At 35.2% G+C, this 22292-nt stretch overlaps 1 protein-coding gene and 1 long non-coding RNA gene across 9 annotated transcripts in view; one reads left to right on the forward strand and one right to left on the reverse strand.

The window, feature by feature from the left end:
* LOC136027226 (RING finger protein nhl-1-like) overlaps window positions 1-22292 on the reverse strand; it is a 147321-nt gene that overhangs the window by 97118 nt on the left and 27911 nt on the right. For all 8 annotated transcript variants that reach the window (XM_065704279.1, XM_065704278.1, XM_065704273.1 and 5 more), the window contains exons 2-4: window positions 18771-18917; window positions 16761-16901; window positions 13141-13434 (exon numbers count right to left, since the gene is read on the reverse strand). In XM_065704279.1, coding sequence (XP_065560351.1) covers window positions 13141-13434; window positions 16761-16901; window positions 18771-18905 — 570 coding nt within the window. In that variant the 5' untranslated portion in view covers window positions 18906-18917. The remainder of the gene's footprint in view (window positions 1-13140; window positions 13435-16760; window positions 16902-18770; window positions 18918-22292) is intronic.
* The window catches only part of LOC136027230 (uncharacterized), a 78999-nt gene continuing 66048 nt past the window's right edge, over window positions 9342-22292 (forward strand). The window contains exons 1-2 of the long non-coding RNA XR_010617548.1: window positions 9342-10140; window positions 16370-16655. This is a non-coding gene — a long non-coding RNA (uncharacterized LOC136027230). The remainder of the gene's footprint in view (window positions 10141-16369; window positions 16656-22292) is intronic.

Consider the following 22292-nt stretch of genomic DNA (forward strand, 5'->3'; position numbering starts at 1 on the left):
GCATTTTTGTAGTTATAGGCTTGAAAATATTTTGAATAAGCTTTTGGATATCTTTAATTTGATGGGGCACTTTCTGTCAGCATCAAAGTACTTTTCAAGGGAGTTTGTTGCTTTTTGAAAAAACTTACAATTTCATGTATCCTAATTGACCTAATAGCTACCTTTAAACTTAATAATTTTTACATATAGTGAATCAGATTTTAAGCGTATATCGTTTAAAAGTCCCTTTTTTAGAGTTAAATATAATATTGGCACAGTTACAAATTTGAGGTCTACTCTGCAGTAGAGGGGCCTGCCACCGCCTCAATCTACCGGTCGCTACATGAAAGTTTAATCTTCTCATAATATAGCCCCCAAAATTAAAATCACCCCAGACGAAGATTTATTTTAGAGATGGGGTCCGACACACCAATTTTAATTCAAGTTGTAATGTCTAACCATTTGACGGAACCTCCATTAAATATCTATTACTCCCAATGAGCCCCCTCCACTTCCAACTTTTGCGTAGGTAAGCACGTGAAAATGACTGTTTATTCCCCCACCAAAGTTGTTCTTGTTAAAGGAGCACACTTATCCTCTTAGTCTAAATAAATTTGTCAAATATGGCAATTTTAGAGGAGAAATAACTCTTCATTTTCACATGAAAAAAATCTGACGAATAGTTGAAAATGATTGTTATTTCTGCATTTTTGAGAGTTCGGGTACTATCTCCCCTTCCCCAAATAAACAGAAAGATCCGCAGGCTTTTGCAGAATCTATAATCGGTAGTAACACTACACGATCTATGTAGTAGCCTTTCAGTTGAAAAATAAAAGTTGAAAAATATAAAAAATGTAGTTGAAAAATGATTGTTATTTTTGCATTTTTGAGGGTTTAGGTACTATAACCCCTCCCCCCAAATAAACAGAAATATCAGCAGATCCTTGCAGACTCTATAACTGACAGTAACATTACACGATCTATATAGTAGCCTTTCAGATGAAAAATAAAAGTTGAAAAATAAGTTGAAAATGTTAAAAATAAAAGTTGAAAAATAAAAAAAATATTGTTTAAATATTATTGCTATTTCTGCATTTTTGAGGGTTTAGGTACTATCTCCCCTCCCCCCAAAATAAACAGAAAGATCAGCAGATCCTTGCAGACTCTATAACCGCAGTAACACTATAGTAGCCTTTCTTTTTTTTCGACAGCAGATATATTTAGAGTCAAATACGGCACCATGTGGCATTATCATCTCTGGAACTGTGAGTCTATGTATATAGATTTCAATAGTTTTAACTCGATTGACTAAGTCAGAGTTTTCGCCTGATAGCCTTTTGCCCCTAGTTTGGACACGATTTGTGTCTTGCAACAAAAAAATCACGAAGTTTTCATCATTTTCCTAATGTAAAATCCAAAACTGACAGGCAATATCCATAAACTAAAAAAAAAAGAAAAAAAAAATCGCATGCTGACCAATTATCTGCGCATTCTGTATCGCATATACCGATCTCCTAATTTTCTACCTTCGGCCAGAAGTGCAATGCGTGGTTGGGGGGAAAAATCTTTCACTTCCCGTCAATTTTAATTATATATGTTACAGTGAATGTCCGAAATCTAGTTAATATCAGACATTCACCGGTGATTGTCCGAAATTAAATTTTCTCTGCTTGGATTCAATTAGCTATGCGAATCAGCTTTTTCAGTCTTATGCAAGCTTTGATGGTAAAAATTAAAGCTAGGTTAGGTTACGTTAAATTAGGTTATAAATCTCAGAAATGGGTTAAAATCTAACCCAACCTAAACTGTCACCATCATACCTCGCATAGAACGGAAAAAGTTGATTGGCGTAGCGGACTAAATTCAAGGAGAAAAAAAAATATTTCGGACATTCACCGGTGAATGTCGACATTTACCAATTCCGGATATTCACGGTAATATATATACATTTATAAAGCTTCTTATTAATTCTAAACCGATAGATTTTCTCTGATTTTTCGCTCGATACCAACTGGCCTAGTCAGGGCCACCAATTTTCATGCACAGCACAAAGGGCCAGAAATTGGCACTTTTATTTGGCATAATCTTTTTTTTTAAACCTTAAAAGAGAACTTCCAACTTCAACCCTCCCTCCAATTTCAGTGATGACCATTGGATCGACACCGTCACCCCAGGAAAAAAAATACATCCTTTACCCAATTTCATGGTTAAAGTGAAAATTACCTTTTTCTTGAATACAAAAATTAATACCTTGGAGATAAGGCTCTTGAACATGAGATTTTCATAAAGGTTGCTTTCATATAAGGGCCTTTCCCCCCCCCATTTTATTTAAAAAACAAATTTTGTCAAGCTATATGTCAAGATAAACTCTACTGGGTAATCTTCAACTTAATGAATTTCGCATGTCCGGAGTCACCGTAATTACCAAAATCTACATATTGCTATCAGAATTCCCTTCTTCAGCGTTTCGGTTGCTATTGGTGCAGGTAGATCTTTACTTATAGTTCATTGGCAAGAACTGTTTGATTTTAAAAGTAAATATAAACTGACCTAAAAGTAATAGAAACTGTCCTGCTTATGAAAAGCACTGTTGCACCCCTTCAACCTCTCACTCTTTATGCTAAAGTTTGCCTTTTTTCCAATAATTCAAGGACAGATGCTCTAATACAGGACTATGTGATATAATTTATTATTATTATTTTTTTTTATAATGCTTCAAGCGTGGAAGGGCTTATATATTCAGATTTGTTCTAAACAATGACATGACATTCACTGTTCAAGTCTCTTGAAAGGTGGTTGGCAAAAAACGAGTGGCAATCACTAGCTGGCTGTTTTTTGTTGTTTTTTTTTTTTTTTGCACCATAATATGCCTTAACTTCAGTATAAATTAAACTTTAGCGTGAAGAGTGTAAGGGTTTACGTGGGTGACGACTTTCCTGCTGAAATTATACAAGATAGCCACTGTTTGCTTAGATTTTAAAATCGATCATTACTTTCATTAAAAAAGTTTTTAGTTTAAATTTCAATAATGAAAAAGGCTATTTCCCTCTTTGGATTCTTATTTTACTAGCAAAATGCATTGACTCTTTATTCTTAGATTGTTCTTTCCTTTCTGTTTTCGCCTTTTTTTCCTCTCTCAATTTTTTTTCAAATCTGGACAATCACTTTCTAATAGTTTGTTTGTTTCTATGTTGCTGTTTTTTTGTGAGAAAAATTTCGGAAAAATGATATTTGTGTAAGACATTTGAAAGCACATACCAAAGTTAATGTGGTGCAGCATTCATCATAATTTTCGTTGTAAAAAGACCAATCACATAAACCTTTTTTTTTGTCTTTCTTTCGATCAGCATCGTAAGCTACTAAATTCCGGAAAAATTAAATTCTATCAACATCGAAAATTCATAGCGTAAGAATGCTCTAAAATACGGAATGCAGTTTTTTCTGAGAGATAGAAATAGATATGAGCATTATTTTTTTTTCTTCATTTCAGGGTAGGGATTCATTTCATTTCAGGTAGGGACATTAAAGAATAGCATGTAGCGGATTAAGAATTGTTCTAGATTAGTAGAAGACTCATTTAGCTGGTCATTTAAGTGGTAATACTCACTTTAGACGGTAAAAGGGATCATATCAAAGAATCACTTTCAGCTATTTTATGCCTCTTAAAAGACATTTTGCCCAGATAGCGAAGAAAATGGTCCCAAGAATTCTATGATAGCCAATACGTTTAAAATGGATTGAAAGCTACTTTTTAAATAACGCACTGACAGACATTAGCAAATTTGTCTCTTGACATATGTGTTGGCAATACCAAGTGAATGACATATTTCAACAGAGAGTTAATTTATTTTACCCTTCATTTGTATATGCATAGTATTGTTTAGTTCCCGAGCATCTGCAGGGAGAGGGAGGAAGAAGGGGGATGTGAAATGTAGGAGATAGAAGGTTCATTAAAGCTTCAAAAAGTCTGTTTCTCATCGAAATTTTCCAACTGCTCAAAAATCGAAACTTAAAGGGAGGTCGCCTACCCTTACCCCCACTACATTTTCAGGAATATATTTAAAGTAAATTTATGCCAAGCAAGGCTGTATTCATGATTTTTCTTCAAGGGGAGGGGGTATTGTTTATGGGAGGGGGCTTACAAAAAAAATAACTTACAAAATGCACAAAAAATTTGTTAATATGCATTTTGATCGTCTATTATGAGTCGGACAAAAAATACAGAGGTGGGATTCAAACTCGATAGCACTTCCTCTCCCCTTGATATGAACTTGATAAGGGAATGAGAAGTTTACCTCTTATTTGATTGCATTCAAATGTGTATTGGCGAAAAGAGGAATAATAGCCCAAAAACAATATCTTTTCAAAGAGACCCTGTCCTCGGGAATATTTGACAGTTGTGACCTTCAAGAGTGATCTCTCTCCCATAAAATTTTTAAGGATTTAGTTTTTCAAGGGGTTTGTATCGAACCAACAATTCTAGAAAATAAAGAGAAAGTTAGTCAAATGTACATTTTTTGAAACCTACTAGGCTATTCTTTTTAGTAACAAAAAGATTGGGCATCAATAAACTAGCGTTGTCAGCTTTTCTGTGACATAGGACTACTTTTTTTCATGCCGAAATTGTGCCAAAATTTTCTGAGACTTAAAAAAGCCTCAAGAGGCCGAATTCTTTCATCTAATTTACTTACTTTTTAGATAATACTCAGAACCCGTTTTGCGTTTCAAATAGTTCGTGGTAACGAATTGTAAGTAAAGAGCGACCCGGCTCAATAGTAACTGGAACTCTAAAAACGGGATTTTGATACCAATAGACACATAAAAAAAGATCAGTTTTATGCTGATTTTAAATATACAAGCTTCAGCAAGTTTAGTCCTACCCATCAAAAGTTACGAGCCTGAGAAAATTTGCCTTATTTTAGAAAAAAGGGGGAAACGCCCTCTAAAAGGCATATAATCTTAATGAAAATCACACCATCAGTTTCAGCGTATCAGATATTCCCACTGTAAAGGTTTCAAGCTCCTGCCTGCACAAATGTGGAATTTCGTACTTATTGCCAGAAGAAAGATCATGGATGCGTGTTTATTGTGTTGCGAGAGCAACACTTTGGTTTTGTCCCGTTTTTTCTTTTGTTATTTTTTCCTATGCCGCCAATCTCAGCTTATTCCTGGAAACTGGTAAGGGTCTAACCCGTGCTGTTTTTACGGAAAGTGTGGACCTCAGGTCCACATGATCAATATGACGTTACATTTTGGAAAGCTCCGCAGAACTCTTGGCTGGGGCCAAAAAGGATGGTTTTCGCTTGTCCAATAGCCAGAGCCTATGGTGTGCGAAGTGAAGTGGAGTTATATAGCCTATGTCAGAGAGGAGTATCTGAAGTTGTGCAGCCAAGCTTTCGTTTCATCAAACCATGTTTCTGCTTTCCAGTGGAAAGCTCCCTTCTAGCAGGCAAGCAGGCAGGCACAACTTTCAAATTGAAGATGGACCAAAATCTATAAGTGTTAGATATATACGGCAGTTACCCCGCCCCACTGCCAATATATCTTCTTTGAGTGATAAATAGAAAAATTTACAGAAGCAAAAATGTGGCATTTTCCCACGGGTCCGAGAGTGCTGCCATCTATTGTTTCTACCCATTTCTGTTCGTGATTTCAGCTGAGTTTATCAATCGGTTTTTTGGACTTGGGATTGCGGTAGAGAAATGGTATCAGGTGTACCTAATAAACTTTAAAAGTTCTCTCATTGCTAAAGAAATTGGAGCTTATCGTTTGCTTCTTTCTAAGTGGTGACGTTAGAAAGTTGGCCTACGGCAAAAAAAAATCAGCTTTTGAACTAAGACAGATAGAATTTTTTTTTCGATGGCAATCGATAGCTCTTGATGAGCTGATCGAAGTATATGACATCCATTTTTTGGTAAAAAAAAATCCTTCATGAGGCAAACCTGTTTGAAAGTTTCAAGGGGTTGACAACTTCAGTAGTAAGGTACACACTGAAACGAAATCTAAGCCGATACAAATTGTGAGACATATAGAGGACTTATATGAAACAGTCGGCTGTTAGGTAATAATCACATTCGGCGATGAGGGGTTAGCAACTTTCGCTAGTTGGTGTATCTATTATTTGTTTCCAGTGTATTTGATGGCAAACCAATTGGTTCCAGTGGTAAGACATGTAGGGGACTTGTAAGTAATAATCTGCTGTTAATCTGCTGTTGTCAACTTCAGCGATAAGGGGGTTTGCAACTATGCTAGTTGGTGTACTCATTTATTTGTTTCCGGTGAACTTGATGCCTATCACGGGAGAGGGACTTATAAGTAAGAATCGGTTCACTTTTGGCGAGAAACGGCTGTTAGCTCATTATCATCTTCGGCAATGAGGGGTTTGCCACTGTTGCTAGTTGGTGTACCTATTATTTGTTTCCGGTGTATTTGATGGTTAAACCAATTTGGTTCCAGTGGTAGGACATGTAGGGGACTTGTAAGTAATAATCGGCTGTTGGGCTACAATCATCTTCAGCGAATCCTGAAAAGTTAGGGATAGCTTTACAATACCAACTAGATTATATAAGACATTGTCCAAGTTTTCATCCGTCACGATGTCTACGATTTAAAAGGATAAAGTTCAACTGGCTGCAAAGTCAATTTAGTCCCTTAATTCGATATTATTTTGTAGTTGTTGATTTTTCAACGCTGAGGAATAGCCTTTTGTCATGTGATAACTGATTGCTTTTTTGTTTGAACATACGTTTTAAAAACTTCGATAGGTCGACAACTTCATCGTTTAACCGATGGTGAAGAAACAAGCACAAACGAGAATGTAAAACAATGAGACAGTTTCGTAATAATTAATAGAATATCATCTATGGTATATTGATCCTGAAAAAGTTAGGGATAGCTTTATAATACCAACTAGATTATATAGGATATTGTTCCGAGTTTTCATCCGCCACGATGTCTACGATTGAAAAGTATTAAGTTCAACTGGCTGCAAAGTCAATTTAGTCCCTTTTTTCGATACTATTTTGTTGTTGTTTTTTCAACGCTGAGGAATAGCCTTTCATCATGTGATTACTGATCGATAGCGAAGAAACAAAACCAAAGTGTTGCTCTCGCAACACTTTAGTCGACAAAGACGGACAAAGTTTGCCGCAACACATCACGTTGCCCGGGCAACTTAGGTCTAGTTTGTTGTTGTTTTTTTCCTAGGGGTTATTGTATCGACCCAGTAGTCCTAGAATCTGACGAGAGGGCTCATTCGAAAGGAAATTAAAAATTCTGGCGTCCTTTAAAATTGGAGGGCAACATGGTCCCCTCCCACGCTCGTTTTTTCCCAAACTCACCGGACCAAATTTTGAGATAACCATTTTGTTCAGCCAAGTCAAAATATCTAATAACTAATCTTTGAGGACAACTTAATCCCCCACATTCCCCGGGAGAAGGGCTTCAAGTTATGAACTTTCTCCATTGCATACAGACCTTTTTAGGGGAATTTTTCTGATGGGGGGAGAGGGTTACGTGGGAGGATCCTTACATGGAGAAATTTTTCATGGGGAAGAGAATTTCCATGAAGGGGGCGCTGGATTTCCCAGCATTATTTAAAAAAACAATCTGAAATTAAATAAAAACAACAATTTTTTCGACTGAAAGTAAGGAGTCTCATTAAAACTTAAAACGAACAGAAATTATCATGTATATAAGGGGGGTTCATCCCCTTGTCAAAGCCTCGGTCTTGACGCTAAAGTATTACTAGTAATTTCAAAAGAGCTATTTATTCTAATTAAACGGCCTTTGTGATTCAGGGTCATTCTTAAAGAATTGGAACATAAGTCGAATTTTAGCGTAAAGAGCGAGGAGGGGGAGGGAAAGAGAATCCCCTCATATTACGTATATGAAGAAGTTCGCCCCATCCATCAATACCTTCCTCTTTACATTAAATTTCGAATTTTGTTAAATAATGGCCGATATAAGCAATATTTTGCTTGTGTTATTTCCTAGCCTATCTTAGCATTTAATTTTACCTTAAGCAGCTTCATGACTATGATTTTTATTTGATAATAAACCAAAGATATTGTATGTCTTCGGGTTGTGGTTGTTATGAAATAATAAAAAAACAAGTTTTTTCCAACAGAAAGTAAGGAACAACATTAAAACTTAAAACGAACATCTCAATTAAAATGAAATAGTTATGTTGAGGTTCTTTCAGGTTATAAATAAAAAAACAGTTTTTTTTTAAATGAAAGGACGGAGCGACATTAAAACTTAAAACGAACAGAAATTATTTCTTGTACGAAAGGGGCTACTTCCTCATCAATGCCCCGCTCTTTACACTAAAGTTTGACTCTTTCTCTCAACTTTTCTTTTTAAAACAGTAAAAAACTTTAACGTAAAGAGCGGGGCGTTGATGAGGAAGCAAATATTTAATATTTTATAATTATGGTTTTTTATTATTTTATAAAGTAGAGTTGTGAGAAAGAGTAGAACTTTAGCGTAAAGAGCAGGGTGTTGAGGAGGGGACAGCCCCTTTCATATACGGAATAATTTCTGTTCGTTTTAAGTTTTAATGTCGCTCTTACTTTCAGTTAGGAAAACCTGTTTTTTTTAATTCAATCTTAAGCACATCCTTGTTTAGTCTATAATTCACTTATTGTTAGTACATGAAAAACATATAATAAATAAATACAAAAACATGTTTTAAAATTAATGTAAAGAGTGACACCAAAACTTAAACTAACAGGAATTATCCTAAACGAAAGGAGAATATCACCCATCTTCTTTAAACATCCAACTCCTTCACTGAAGTTTAACTTGCACTTATTCTAAAGAATATTAGAATACCCCCAGCAGCAATGTCTCTAGATTGTTGGTAATTTTCAGTATTTTATTTACAGATTGACTTTCAAAACATAAGAACTGAGATTTTATTGCTTCAATCAAATGCAAACATACAAGCCCATTCCGTTGACAATATATTATATTAGAAAAAAATTCATTAAATTTTAATAAGATTTTATTCAAGTATAAGGTTAAGTATAGCGTAAAGGACGGTGGTTTTAGAAGGTGCAACACCTCTGATTCTTATATAATTTCTTTGGTTTGCACGTCAATGTCAAACGTTGCTGTTGCACGAAATATTTTCTGAATTTTCTTTGTTTAAAATAAGTAAATTAAAGTAAAGTAAAAAGAGCAAAAATACATAGTATATTCTTGCAAACCCAAGAATGTTGATAGACTTTTAATAAATAAGAAAATGAATGCCTCAAACGTTTTTGCCCGGTCGAAATAATGACTCTCAGGTAAAAGAAAAAAAAGAGTTCAGACACTTGTTTTTTAATGTAACAAAATAGAATTTGTCGTAAAAATGATCTGCATATGCATTTATTTGAACACACAGTAGTAACAATAAAGCAGAACATGCAATGAAAAATTAGAAAAATTGGTGTGAAAAACTATGGATGATCAAGTATTGGATCAAATATTCAAATTTTGCAATGGCTCAATCTAGTAAGGATATTACCAAGACAATACCGATTCCTTTCATAAACGAAAATTCCTCTGAAAGGTCAACTTCATATACAGCAGCTGAGTAATTCAGAGAGCAAGGCGGATCTTGCACTTTAACACTTGATCAACCACTATTCGTGCAGAGCTCTGAAATAGTTTTGTCCACTGACAAGAATGATACATTAAACAGTGTGATTCTAAGGCTTGGTGGATTTAATTATTTGTTTTCTTTCCTTGGGTCGGTTGGGTATAGGTCTCACGAGGAGTTCGAACTCATATTCTACCAGCTGTTATTTGAATTTAGCTTATCATTGACCCTAATGATAATGGAGTGAACGAGAAACAGAAAACGCCTCCCTTGGAAGTAGTCACCTATGAAGGGACTTATAACAAAGCTGGAGAAAGCAAGGAGCTGTAGGTTTTTATGAAAAGCTTTCAAAACAAGTGTAGTGAGTTAAAGTCAAAGAGTAAAACCGCCAAATTGTGGGTGACGTTCCTAATACAAATCCTCCTGATTTTGAACTTTATCAGAGCTAAGAAAACAGGCAATTTGATTTACTGAGATGATGCCTTTGTTCCATGCTGCTAGTGACTACTGTGAGTGTAAACGAGCAGCCCTGCTGTTTACAGCAATGTGTAGTAAATGTAGGGAATTTTCAGGTGAGAACTCGCCAGAAATGGACGTAGATGAATCTGAGACTGTAAAACAAGTTTAAGAATCAACATGTTTTAAGCAATAATAACTTTCTAACTTTTCACTTACAAATGTGGAAAATAGGGGAAAACACCCCCTAAATGTCATAGAATCTTAACGAAATGTGGAACTTCATTTTGCCAGAAGACCGATCACAGGCGCGTGTTTATTTGTTTTTGTTTTTTTTTCCAGGGGTGATCATATCGACCCATTGGTCCTAGAATGTCACGAGAGGGCTAATTCTAAGGTAAACTAAAAGTTCTAGTGCACTTTTTAAGTGGCCAAAAAACGGGAGGACACCTAGGCCCCCTCCCACGCTCATTTTTTACAAAGTCAACGGATCAAAATTTTGAGATAGCCATTTTGTTCAGCATAGTCAAAAAACAGAACAACTGTATCTTTAATGATGACTTATCCCCCAGAGTCTCCGGAGGAGGGGCTGCAAGCTATAAACTTTGACCACTGTTTACATACAGTAATGGTTATTGGGAAATTTACAGACGTTTTCAGGGTGAACTTGGGGCTGCATGGGAGGATCTTTCCTTGGAGGAATTTGTCATGGGGGAAGAGAAATTCCATGAAGGGGGCGCCGGATTTTCTAGCATTATTAAAAAAAATTAAAAAGTAAATATGAAAAAGTTTTTTTCCACTGAAAGTAAGAAGCAGCATTAAAACTTAAGCCAAATAAAAATTATTACGCATATGAGGGGTTTATCTCCTCCTAAATACCTCGCACTTTACTCTGAAGTATTTTTAGTAGCTTCAACTATTTATTCAACGGGCTTTGTGATTCAGAGATCATTCTGAAAAAATTCGGACAAAATTTAAGTTTTAGCGTATAGAGCGAGACATTAACGGGGGGCAAGCCCCCTCGTATACATTTTAGGTATTTTTGCTGTTTTAAAATGTAGAATAGAGAGAAAGAGTCATACTTTAGGGTAAAGAGTGGGGCGTTGAGGTGGTAACAGCCCCTTTAATACACGGAGTAATTTCTGCTTACTTTAAGTTTTAATGTCGTTCCTTACTTTCAGTTAAAAAAACTTGTTTTTTATTTATTTCGAACAAAATCCAAGTTTTATTATTACTAATCTGAATTATTTTCAATAGCTTTTAGAGATGGGACAAATGTTATTAGGACTAAAAAGATGTATTTTTTGTGTTCATTAACTTTTGTCTGAAAAGTTTCTTTGTATGGTCAAAAAATGAAATACAGTCACAGTTTTCTAAGATGACGGTCATAGCACACCATCTACGAATGTTGATTTTTGATATGTTGTAACTGGGTGCTAGTACTATACATATGAGAATTTTCCCCTATTATGGAATTAACATTATTTTTAGGTTGATGGGTATTTTTACCAAAATGACTGGGACTATCAGTAGAAACAGAAGCTAGTCAGAATAAAAAAATGAAACATGAAACAAAGATGGAATGTTGAGTCAAGCTTAAAACGAATATAAATTACCATACTAAGGACATCGTTCCCTTAAACCCCTAAAATCTCAATAATCATTTGTTTTTGTGATTAAGAAGTGTGTTAGAGGCAAATTAAGCTTGCTTGATATCGAAGTATTGGTTTAACATAAGGGGTACCAAAAGAAGAGGGAGAGAGAGCCATTATCTCCCCAAAATTTTCGTCCCCTCCCCTACCAGGATTTTAAGAATCCCGTTTTTGTTATTCCCACAGAATAATGCATTATTGGCTCTTTAGTATAGTACGTTCCCTTTTCCCTCTTTTACTTAAAAAGGTCCTATAACGTACAGTTTAGGCTGTAACGAATTCCATCCCAACGGTCTGTCATTATTGGATTAATAAAAATGCCACCGGAAAAACGGCATTAAATTAACAAGCATCTGTGACTGTTCTTAGTAAAAATAAAAAATGTCGGATTTATAGATATCAAGCTAGAGACTGTGGTATAGTTTTTCCCAAGATTGTATTCCCTTTTTGGGTTATTTTCTCTTTGTTGTATATTCAAAAAATTTTTAAAATTATTTCTCATTTGTTGTAAATTGTAAATGTAAATATAGATCTTCTTGTTCAAATAGATTTCGATAGGTACATCCCAGGTTTTTCAGACTTTGTATTCGAAATCAATAGTTTAAGTAAATTCGTCTCTTTTACAAAGCAGATGAAAAAATTGATTTTTTTTTTATTTCGATTATTATTGCCAGTGCCGCTGTTCAGTTAGTGTTCATCACCTGGAATATTTTGATTGTTGAAATTCTTGTGCTTTGCAATAGTAGTTGTGCATTTCAAGTACAATAACTAACACATCATATGGCCCGTACTGAAAGATGGAGTCCAGCAGCTAAATATTAAGGTTCTTATCTCTCAGATACCTGATGTTAAGAAGTCCTTCTTTAATTTGTCTACAAAAAAAAAAGAAAATGTTACAACTTGAGCCATAATCTTGAGCAGGTTAAAAAAAATATTGCTCCTTCAAAATAAATTGTTTGACAAAGGACACACCAGTTTTCGCTTAGACATGTTTTCTTTAGTTTCAAGCTTGGTCCGGACAGCTTTTAATCGGAATTCTTAAGTGACTCATATTGCGCCGGTGAGTTTTAAAGGTGAAACAAGAAGGTAAAGAATACGGCATCGGACTTTACAGTCCCTACGGGCGGTGCTGATCTCCGTTTCTTTGCCCTTCAGCCAGGAAGTGCAATGAGTGGTGGTTTGGGGCCAGCCATCCTGTGCTTTCCCAAACCCATCCTGTTTACCTTCCTCGGATTTCTCCAGGTACCCATTCAGAGCTGGGTCGACTCTGGCTGAGCTTACAGAGTCACGCCACTGACCCCCGTCCAAAACTAGATAATTGGGTACACTAGGTTTCGAACCCTCGCCCTCTCGGACAAAGGATCCTAAGTCCAGGGCACCAATCCACTCGGCTAGGACGGTTTTAAAGGGAAAACTCATTTCCTATTTTACTGCAGAGCAGCCATCTTTCTAGCTTATACATACCTTTAAGTAATCCATCCTATCCTTCAGGACTTTTGATAGCCGTCTATATGTTTCTTCTATCTCTTCCAAAACTGAAGAGCAGTTGGTTTGTAAGTGAATTAGGTTTTTATCAACTAGCCCAACAGAATCTTGAAGACGGTGAGCACACCTTCGGATCTGGTTGTTGATCCGGCTAATCTCTCGCTTCAGTATATCGAGATGTGCAGTCTTGCAGTCGGAACAAACTTTTTTATCACAATGTGAGCAAAGAGTACAGTAGTTTTTCTCTGTACATACTGAACATCTCTCCATAATCTAAAAGAAAAATAATAATGTTAAATAAAAAAGATCCTAGATCTCGAACGTATTTCTGGTTACGACTTTTCTGATTATAACAGCTTTAACAATAACCTGATTTTATAATCCTCTCTTAAGGCTGGATTACGGTTGGCGATGTTTTGGACTGGATTTTGCCTAAAATCCTAAGAATCAGTACTTTTTGGTAGGATTTTGGTCACCAACGCTAAAAAGCTTCTTCAGACATATTTTGAAGAAACTCGTCTGTTTTTACTTGGGTTTTAATACAGCTATACCTAGAAGGACGCCATGGATCCCTTGCATAGCCCATCCGTTATATTAAGCTGATGAACCTAAGCGATTTAGATAAACCAAGAATTCTTTCTAGTCATAATCCTTCAGCTAGTATCGAGTGCGAGGGGTTGATCTTCCCGGAAATGTTGTACACCAGGTGGCACGCTTTGAGCATGGCAGAACTGTACCAAGTGTTTAGGGGAATGTGCCAAGCGTTTGGAACTTTATGGCACACGTCGCGTTCTGAAATGTGGACTAGGTGGTGGGAGGTCAGCAACCTCTCGGTTGAGAGTCTCATTGACCTTTACACTCATTACCCATCGTTACAGCTGAATGAATCAAATAATAGGGAGGCTTCCCTACTTTGAAAATAAACAATCTGCTACAAAAGGTTCTTAATCTACATCCAAGTGCAGTTCTAAGAAATTTAAAAGTTTGAAGATGAGAGAGAAAAAGAAAGAAAGAGACAAAGAAGGAAAGAAAGTAAGAGAGAGATAGAGAGAGAGAAAGTTCTTTTCACAACTAGCTATATAATTTGAACTACGAGATGGATGTATTTGCTAATAATGAATTACAGTATTAAAACTTCAGCTGAGGAAAGATAAAGCGACACAGTAATTCAAACTTAAAACTAGGAAAAATTACTATGAAAAAAATAAGCGAAGATAGATTAAAACGAATAATCCCATCAATGGTAAGGATAGTAGATATTGCTATTGATGAATCCAGAAATAAAAGAAGTTTTAAAGATTAATTCAGTTAAGCTAAATACGAACCGAACCCATCACAAATGGAAGTGGGGCTACTATCCCCCTCCCCTGAACCTCCTAAAAGTCGGAGTGATATTTGCGCTTTAATTAACATAAAATATATTTAAAACCTTTTCTCTCTTATTATTATTAATTGAAAAAAAACTTCATCCTAAAAAGAACATTATCCATAATAATAACACCATTTTCATGAATTTCATAGATTATTCGCGAAGTCCTGTACTTACTATTCATATTTAGCAAATTTGGATGTCAAATGTATCAAACTTAGTCATTCAACTGGATTGATAGAAGGATCGAGACTCTTTCTAATCAAATATTTGTGAGCCTAAATAAAAATCTCGCTATAACACACTATGATGCATGGTTAAAAAAAAACAACATAAGAAAGCAGTCTAAAAAACCAACAAAAAAAACCCTCGGGGGAGTAGAAGGTAAGTGGAGGAATAGGATCTAAAGGCAAGCAAAGGATCAAAGAGGTCGGAGAAGTGAGAGAATGCCAGTGTAGGAAAAACAAACTCACATAACTTTCAAACCAATTGACTACCGGAAGTATAAATGGGAATGGGACCAAGGAGGAAAAAAAACAGATAAATTAATTAAGTTCATGGTCGAGAAGAATTTACATATTCTGTGTCTTTAAGAAGTGAATACTTGTAATCTAAGGGACGCTGAAGGAAAATGTTATCTACCTGATGGAATCAGTATCAAAAATGAGGTTTTTTACCGAAAAAATGCCCGATGAGTGCCAATTCGAGTTTGCAAACTAAGTTTGATTGAATGATAAACAGTTTATATGTTGATGGCATCGTGATTGTAAATATCCACTTGTTGTCAGGTATAGATAATACCAAAGCATTTCCCTCAGATGGTTGCTTTCATTTGGGAGATTTCAGCCTTGTGATCGAGAGATAGGACGTAAGCAGTAGAAATGATAAGCAAGATCAAAGAAGGCTGGGTTCTTAATTAAAAATCCTGATTAAAGCTAAGTTAAGCAGTTCTACCAAATTGACTTGGCTAAAAAAAAAAAAAAAATCTAAAGAATGGATCTGCGACACCCGAGAGATAAAAATTTAAACCACCAGGATTGCTTCAAGATTATGCAATTTTTAACTACTAAGAGAGAAAGGGAAGACCAATTGAGTTTGGAGGACTTCAGGAAAGACAGGGTGATTTCACTCAGAGACAATAAAAAATTACAATTTTGATTTTTCAATATTATAATAGGCAGCACAAAAGTGCTACCTAAGTAAAGAGCGATGTGGGCACAAGGAATTTTCTTTTCACCAAGGAACTTACTATTGAAGGATTTGTCGTAGGAAATTTAGAAGGAACTCATTCGAGTAGAAATTGAAAGTTCTGGTATCCTTTTTAAGAGTCAAAATGTTTGGAGGGCAACCAGCCCCTTAATTCTCTAAGCACATTCACAACTTTCAGAAATATAGAAGGGAGGGTTTGTTTCCCTCTGAAAGTGGAGGGAAGCAAAATAGGTTTTAAATGTTTTCACTTTAAATCCAATATTATTAAGACTTTCAGGAACGAATATCAAAATAAATATTGAACTGTCAATCTATATTTTTTTTCAGTAGCCTTGGGTATGATGGTGATTTTTTTATCGATATTATGAGAAATAGAAACGTACAGTTCAAAATAAGGATTATTTTCTGTAAAGTTCTTTTTGAGTTCTGGTCTTTAGAAGAAATGGGGGTGTCAACCCTAATCCTCTTAATTTCTACTCTTTTCGAGTTTGACTCGACTATTTATTATAATTCCTGTTCGTTTCGTGTTTCGTTTGTTTATTGACGGTGATTTATGGTAGTTTTGAGATTAAAAATTATTTGACTTTATTTCAGCTCATCCTTGGTTTAATTTAGCTCTTTACTTTTCAGTGGTTGAATAGCTGTAAAGGGTGCCAAAGGGGAGTTGGTTACCCTTCAATAATTATCAACCCTTAAAAGGGGTACTATGACTTTCTGTTTCAAATCAATTGAGTCTCCTCGCATCTTCTAAGACCATGCATTCCATACGAAGTGGCCTGGCAAAAGAAAAATGATGCATGCTATCCATATCACTCTCTACTTTGTCACTGCTGTTATACTACGTTTGATAAACACAGAGCATTATCCAGCTTTGTGCATTACTTTAAAATCGAGTGGTACATGCAGAAATAGCCAGGTAACAAATTGCACTTACTGAATAAGACTTACATTCTGCTGACATTTATATGTATTAATTAATATTATACAATAGGGTCTTATCATAGAGTAACATTAAATTCACCTGTCCTGCTGTTGGATCTGGTAGCTCTCCAGTTATGTCCATGTGGAGCTCCAAAAACCTTTGCAGGGTTACGTTGGTGGGATATGCCTGCACTCCTTGGTATGGGACACGGTGCTCTGCGCGGCATTCTGGGCATTTCAGCTAAAAATAGTGTTTAAATAAAATAGGAATATTAAAATGTAATTGACAGCTCTTAGAAAAACCTCTTCTTTAAGGGAATAACTTCGACCCCCCCCCTACTCGCAAAATTAAACCATTGATCTTTTCCTCCCCTGACAATTGGTAAGCAACTACAGACCATTGTAGATAAATTAATAAAAATTCAAACGAATCAGCACAGCTCCATGATGAGGTCAACGTCAGTACCAATAAACTGTATATAATAACCGTATAGATTTATGGCCGTCATTGGACAAAACTTAAAACATCACTTTGCTGTGATGCAAGACATATAGCCCAAAAACGTATTCGCAACCATCTTGCTTAAGAATAGTATAACCCAGAAAATTGCTATTCTTCTAGATGCGATCTAGAAATCGGTGCTTTAAGGCTCTCTCATATAGTGAAATCAATGACGTTGTTTTCATTGAGATTGCTTTTCTTTTGCTTGTGTTTCATTCTTTTTTATTGTGCATATAAAATTATGGAATTGTATTTGTTACCAGTTCTTCTAGTTGATCTGTTACAGCTTGAGAAATGGTCAGATGCTGACATGGCCAACTCTAAGAATAAGAAACTAATCACTTGTCTATATTCTGATCATGGGTCCTCTGCGGTCATCCTTATTTAACCTTTAACAATAAAACTATCAGGAACTTTACTCCTCTGAGTTAATTTCTCAGATGATCCTAATGTGCACCCATCTTGATCATACCCAATCCTCCTCCAATAAAAAGCTACGAGTAATTATTCCCTCCTTTTATCATTTTCCATTCAGCTCGATCCCCTTTCTGTAAAAGATCTTTGAAAGGATTTGTCACCAAAAGACAATCCCACCTCATACAGTAGGTTCTGAAACTTATTCGTGATCACTCCAAAAGAATATTGAGTATGGCTGGGAGGGCAGGTTGTAACGCCCCAAACAATCAACTAACCCGTTTCAAGACCAAGGCTTATGCAGTATCAGCAGCTTTCTACCGGGAAATGTATTTCACAGACTTCTATCTTTAGAGTTTTTTATCCTTGTGCCACTAATTCCCATTGTGTTAAGATGATGAGACAGAAAGCAGTAACACAGTTCACTCCGATTGTCCGCAGAGCAAAACATCTATGAATGATCAATCGAAAATAACTTCTTTTTTTCCCACTGCAAAGTAAATTAGAATCGATTGAATGACTTATTTATTTCAAACCACAGTTGCTTAAAAAAATAGAAGCAGTAGAGCAGTAAAAGAAATCGAAAGGCTGTCAAATATTGGCTAGTTTTAATACATGCATGATTTTTCTTTTAAACAACAAATCAAATATTTGTTGTTACACAGATTGAGCTTCAAAATTTTAATTTTAGCCTCCCCTCCTGCTCAGAAACTATAGAAACAATTTGATCCACATCTCAAATTTCAAAGTTGTGTGAATGCACAGTAAGCAGATAATACTTTTAGAAATTGGATAGCTTAGATTTGAAAAATAGCAATCTATAACATAGCCAATAACTGCAAAAATAAAACGCAATCCGTTGTTAATCTCCATATTTATGAACTTTATGAATTTTTCTCTCAGCACACCCCTATCTTTTATATGGCCAATGGAATTCACTCTCCTTTACAACCTTTGAAATTTAGCCACTTCCTGAAATAAGGCCCTAAGCATTGGCCGTGGTAGGTATATCGAAATGTGTATTGTAAAGTAAAATGAACTACCGAAAGAGGGGCTTGCCTGCTTTAGCGAATGCAGACAGATACAAACGTATTTAGAGAAAATGTGGCTGTAAAAAATATATATTATTGTGTTCTTAACGGCAAATTAGCTAAGGTTACGAAACAGCTAACAATAAGATAATACAAAACTCACTTGACGGGTAACATAGTTGATAAGTCCCTCCATGCAGGGCTCCATGCAGAACGAATGTTGACATGGTAGCAGCTTCGGGTTTCTGTAGCGGTCGAGACATATACAGCATGTTAATAACTGGTCAAATTGCTCCATATGACCTTAGTGCTAGGACAAAGAAAAAATTAAATTTTAGGAGCTTTAGGAGCTATATATATATATATATATATATATATATATATATATATATATATATATAATATATATATATATATATATATATATATATAATAATATATATATATATATATATATATATATATATATATATATATATATATATATATATATATATATATATATATATATATATATATATGTATATATATATATATATATATATATATATATATATATATATATATATATATATATATATATATATATATATATATATATATATATCGCCGAACCTTTGTTTCTTTTAGTTTTTCAGGTGGTGGGACAAAAACTTCTTTTTCGTCCAACAATTTATTTAGTCAAGGTTTCGGTTTTCAATGGTGTGGTAGGCATTGATGACCTTATCCAAATCAAAATCTAAAATCTAAAAATCATCGCCATCAGTTCTAATTTGTTTGGTTCATTTTACCTGACCGTATCCATATCAACATCCTAAACCTATTAATCATCGCTATCATTTCCAATTTGTGTGTTTCATTTTCCTCGGCTTGTTTTTGGTAATTATGAAATATAAGCCGAACCATTGTTTTTTTTAACGAAAGTATGACAGGCATTGATGAGCTTATGCATGTCAAAATCCCAAACCCAATCATGATGCCTATCATTATCAACTTTGAAACGTTTTGATTCTCGCTTTCCAGGTTGATTTTAATGGATTCACTCACATGTTTGGTGTCGCAAATCCATATCAAAATCCAAAACCTAATAATCATCGCTATCATTTTCAATTTGTTTAGTTCGTTTTACCTCGGTTTGTCTTTAGTAATTATAAAATACATTATCAAAGAACCTTTGTTTTGTTTTAACAAAGGTGTGGTAGGCATTGATAAGCTTACGCACGTCAAAATCCTAAGCCCAATAATGATCACTATCATTATTAATTTTGACACGTTTTGATTCTCGTTGTCCAGGATGATTTTCATTGACTTTCTCACATGTTTGGTGTCGCATGACTTCTAACCGCGTGTGTCTTTGCTGTTCAATTTTATTTTTAACTCGTTCACTTGCTCGGTGTCACATGTCTTCTAACCAGTTGTACCTTTGCTCTTCAATTCATTCTTTACACGCTCTAACTGCTGTTTTCGCACACCTTCTAACCGCCCATATGTTTGCTCTCCATTTTCATTTCTGACACATTTTTGGTTTTTGGTTACTTCAGACATTTTAGCAATGGCATTTACTTTAGCTGCCCGTATTGGTGTTGTCACAACTGATGGCCCAGGTTGTCAATTTTAACATCTTATCACGTTTGATAGTTCAGGTGTCGGTTCCAAAGAATCATCATTTATAGTAATTAAATAAATAAAAAACTGTTTTTTTTTAACTGAAAGTAAGGAGCGACATTAAAACTTAAAACGAACAGAAATTACTCCTTATATGAAATGGGTTTTCCCCTCCGCAATCCCTCGCTCTTTACGCTAAAGTTTTTAATTGTTTTAAAAATTAGAATTGTGGCAAAGAGTCAAACTTTAGCGTAAAGAGCGAGGGATTGCGGAGGGGAAAACCCAATTCATATACGGAGTAATTTCTGTTCGTTTTAAGTTTTAATGTCGCTCCTTACTTTCAGTTAAAAAAACTAGTTTTTTCTATTTTAATTTCTGCACAAAAATTATTCAAATGAAATTTGCATACTAATTCTCTTTTTGGCTAAATAGCTTTCTCTTAATTTTGATCAGACGATTTTGAGAAATAAGGAGTGGGAAAGGAGGCGTAGTTACCCTCCAATTTTTCGGTTACTAAAAAGGCAACTAGAACTTTTAATTTTTAACGAACGTTTTATTAGTAAAAAATATACGTAACTTAAGAATTAACTTACGTAAAAAACTCTTATATTCTTATATTTTTATTATATATATGAGGGAGTTTGTTCCCTCGATAATACCCCGCTCTTTATACTGAATCTCAAGTTTTGTCCAAGTTCTTTAAGAATGACCCCTGAATCAGAAAGGCCGTAGAATAAATAGTTGAAATTACTAAAAATACTTTAACATAAAGACCAATGTATTTATCTCCTCCTAAATACCTCGCTCTTTATGCTAAAGTATTTTTAGAACCCCTCATATGCTTAATAATTTCTGTTCGTTTTAAGTTTTAATGCTACTCCTTACTTTCAATTGAAAAAACTTTTTCATGTTTATTTTTTCATTGTTTTTTTTTTATAGTAATGCTAGAAAATCCTGCACCCTTTTCATTGAGTTTCTCTTCCCCCATGACATATTCTTCAAAGGAAAGATACTCCCACATAGCCCCCTCCCCTCAACCCAGCCCCCAAACCAAAAGAATCCCCCTGAAAAGGTCTGTACACTTCCCAATAACCATTACTGTATGTAAACACTGGTCAAAGTTTATAACTTGCAGCCCCACCCTCAGGGACTGTGGGGGAGTAAGTCATCCCCAAAGACATAGTTATTATGGTTTCCGACTATGCGGAACAAAATGGCTATTTCAAAATTTTTATCTTTTGACTTTGGGAAAAAATGAGCGTGGGAGGGGTCCTAGTGCCCTCCAATTTTTTTTTGGTCACTTAAAAAGGAAACTAGAACTTTTCATTTCCATTAGAATGAGCCCTCTTGCAAAATTCTAGGACCACTTGGTCGACACGATGACCCCTGAGAAAAAGAAAAAAAATAAACACGCACCCGTGATCTGTCTTCTGGCAAAAAATACGAAATTCCACATTTTTGTAGATAGGATCTTGAAAGTCCTGTGGTGGCGCAGTCGATTTGACCTTAGCTTGGTAATACGGGACCCAGAGATCGAATCATGCTGCAGTAATGCACTGCAGGGCCGACGCAGGGACCTTAGTAGTCAAGAAGCGTCGTTAATCTGATATAATAAGGAGCTTGAAATTTTTCCTATTGGGTTCTCTTATACGATGAATGCGATGGTGTGATTTTCGTTAAGATTCTATGACTTTTAGGGGGTGTTTCCCCCTATTTTCCAAAAAAGGGTAAATTTTCTCAGGCTCGTAACTTTTGACGACAAAGATTAAATTTGATGAAACTTATATATTTAAAATCAGCATGAAAATCCAATTCTTTTAATGTATCTTTTGGCATCAAAGTTCCGATTTTTAGAGTTTCGTTTACTATTGAGCCGGGTCGCTCCTTACTACAGTTCGTTACCACGAACTGTTTGATACAACTACCAATTCTCATTTTTTTGGGCCTTCCAACTGACATTATATTACATAAATAATTGATGCGTTGCAAACTCAACAATCTTATTTATGCTATGCAAGTCAATATACAAAAATTACTTAAATGATGTCATAAGAAATGAGTATATGATGTGCTAACATAG

Source organism: Artemia franciscana, chromosome 5, assembly GCF_032884065.1.
Source record: "Artemia franciscana chromosome 5, ASM3288406v1, whole genome shotgun sequence".
NCBI lineage: Eukaryota > Metazoa > Arthropoda > Branchiopoda > Anostraca > Artemiidae > Artemia > Artemia franciscana.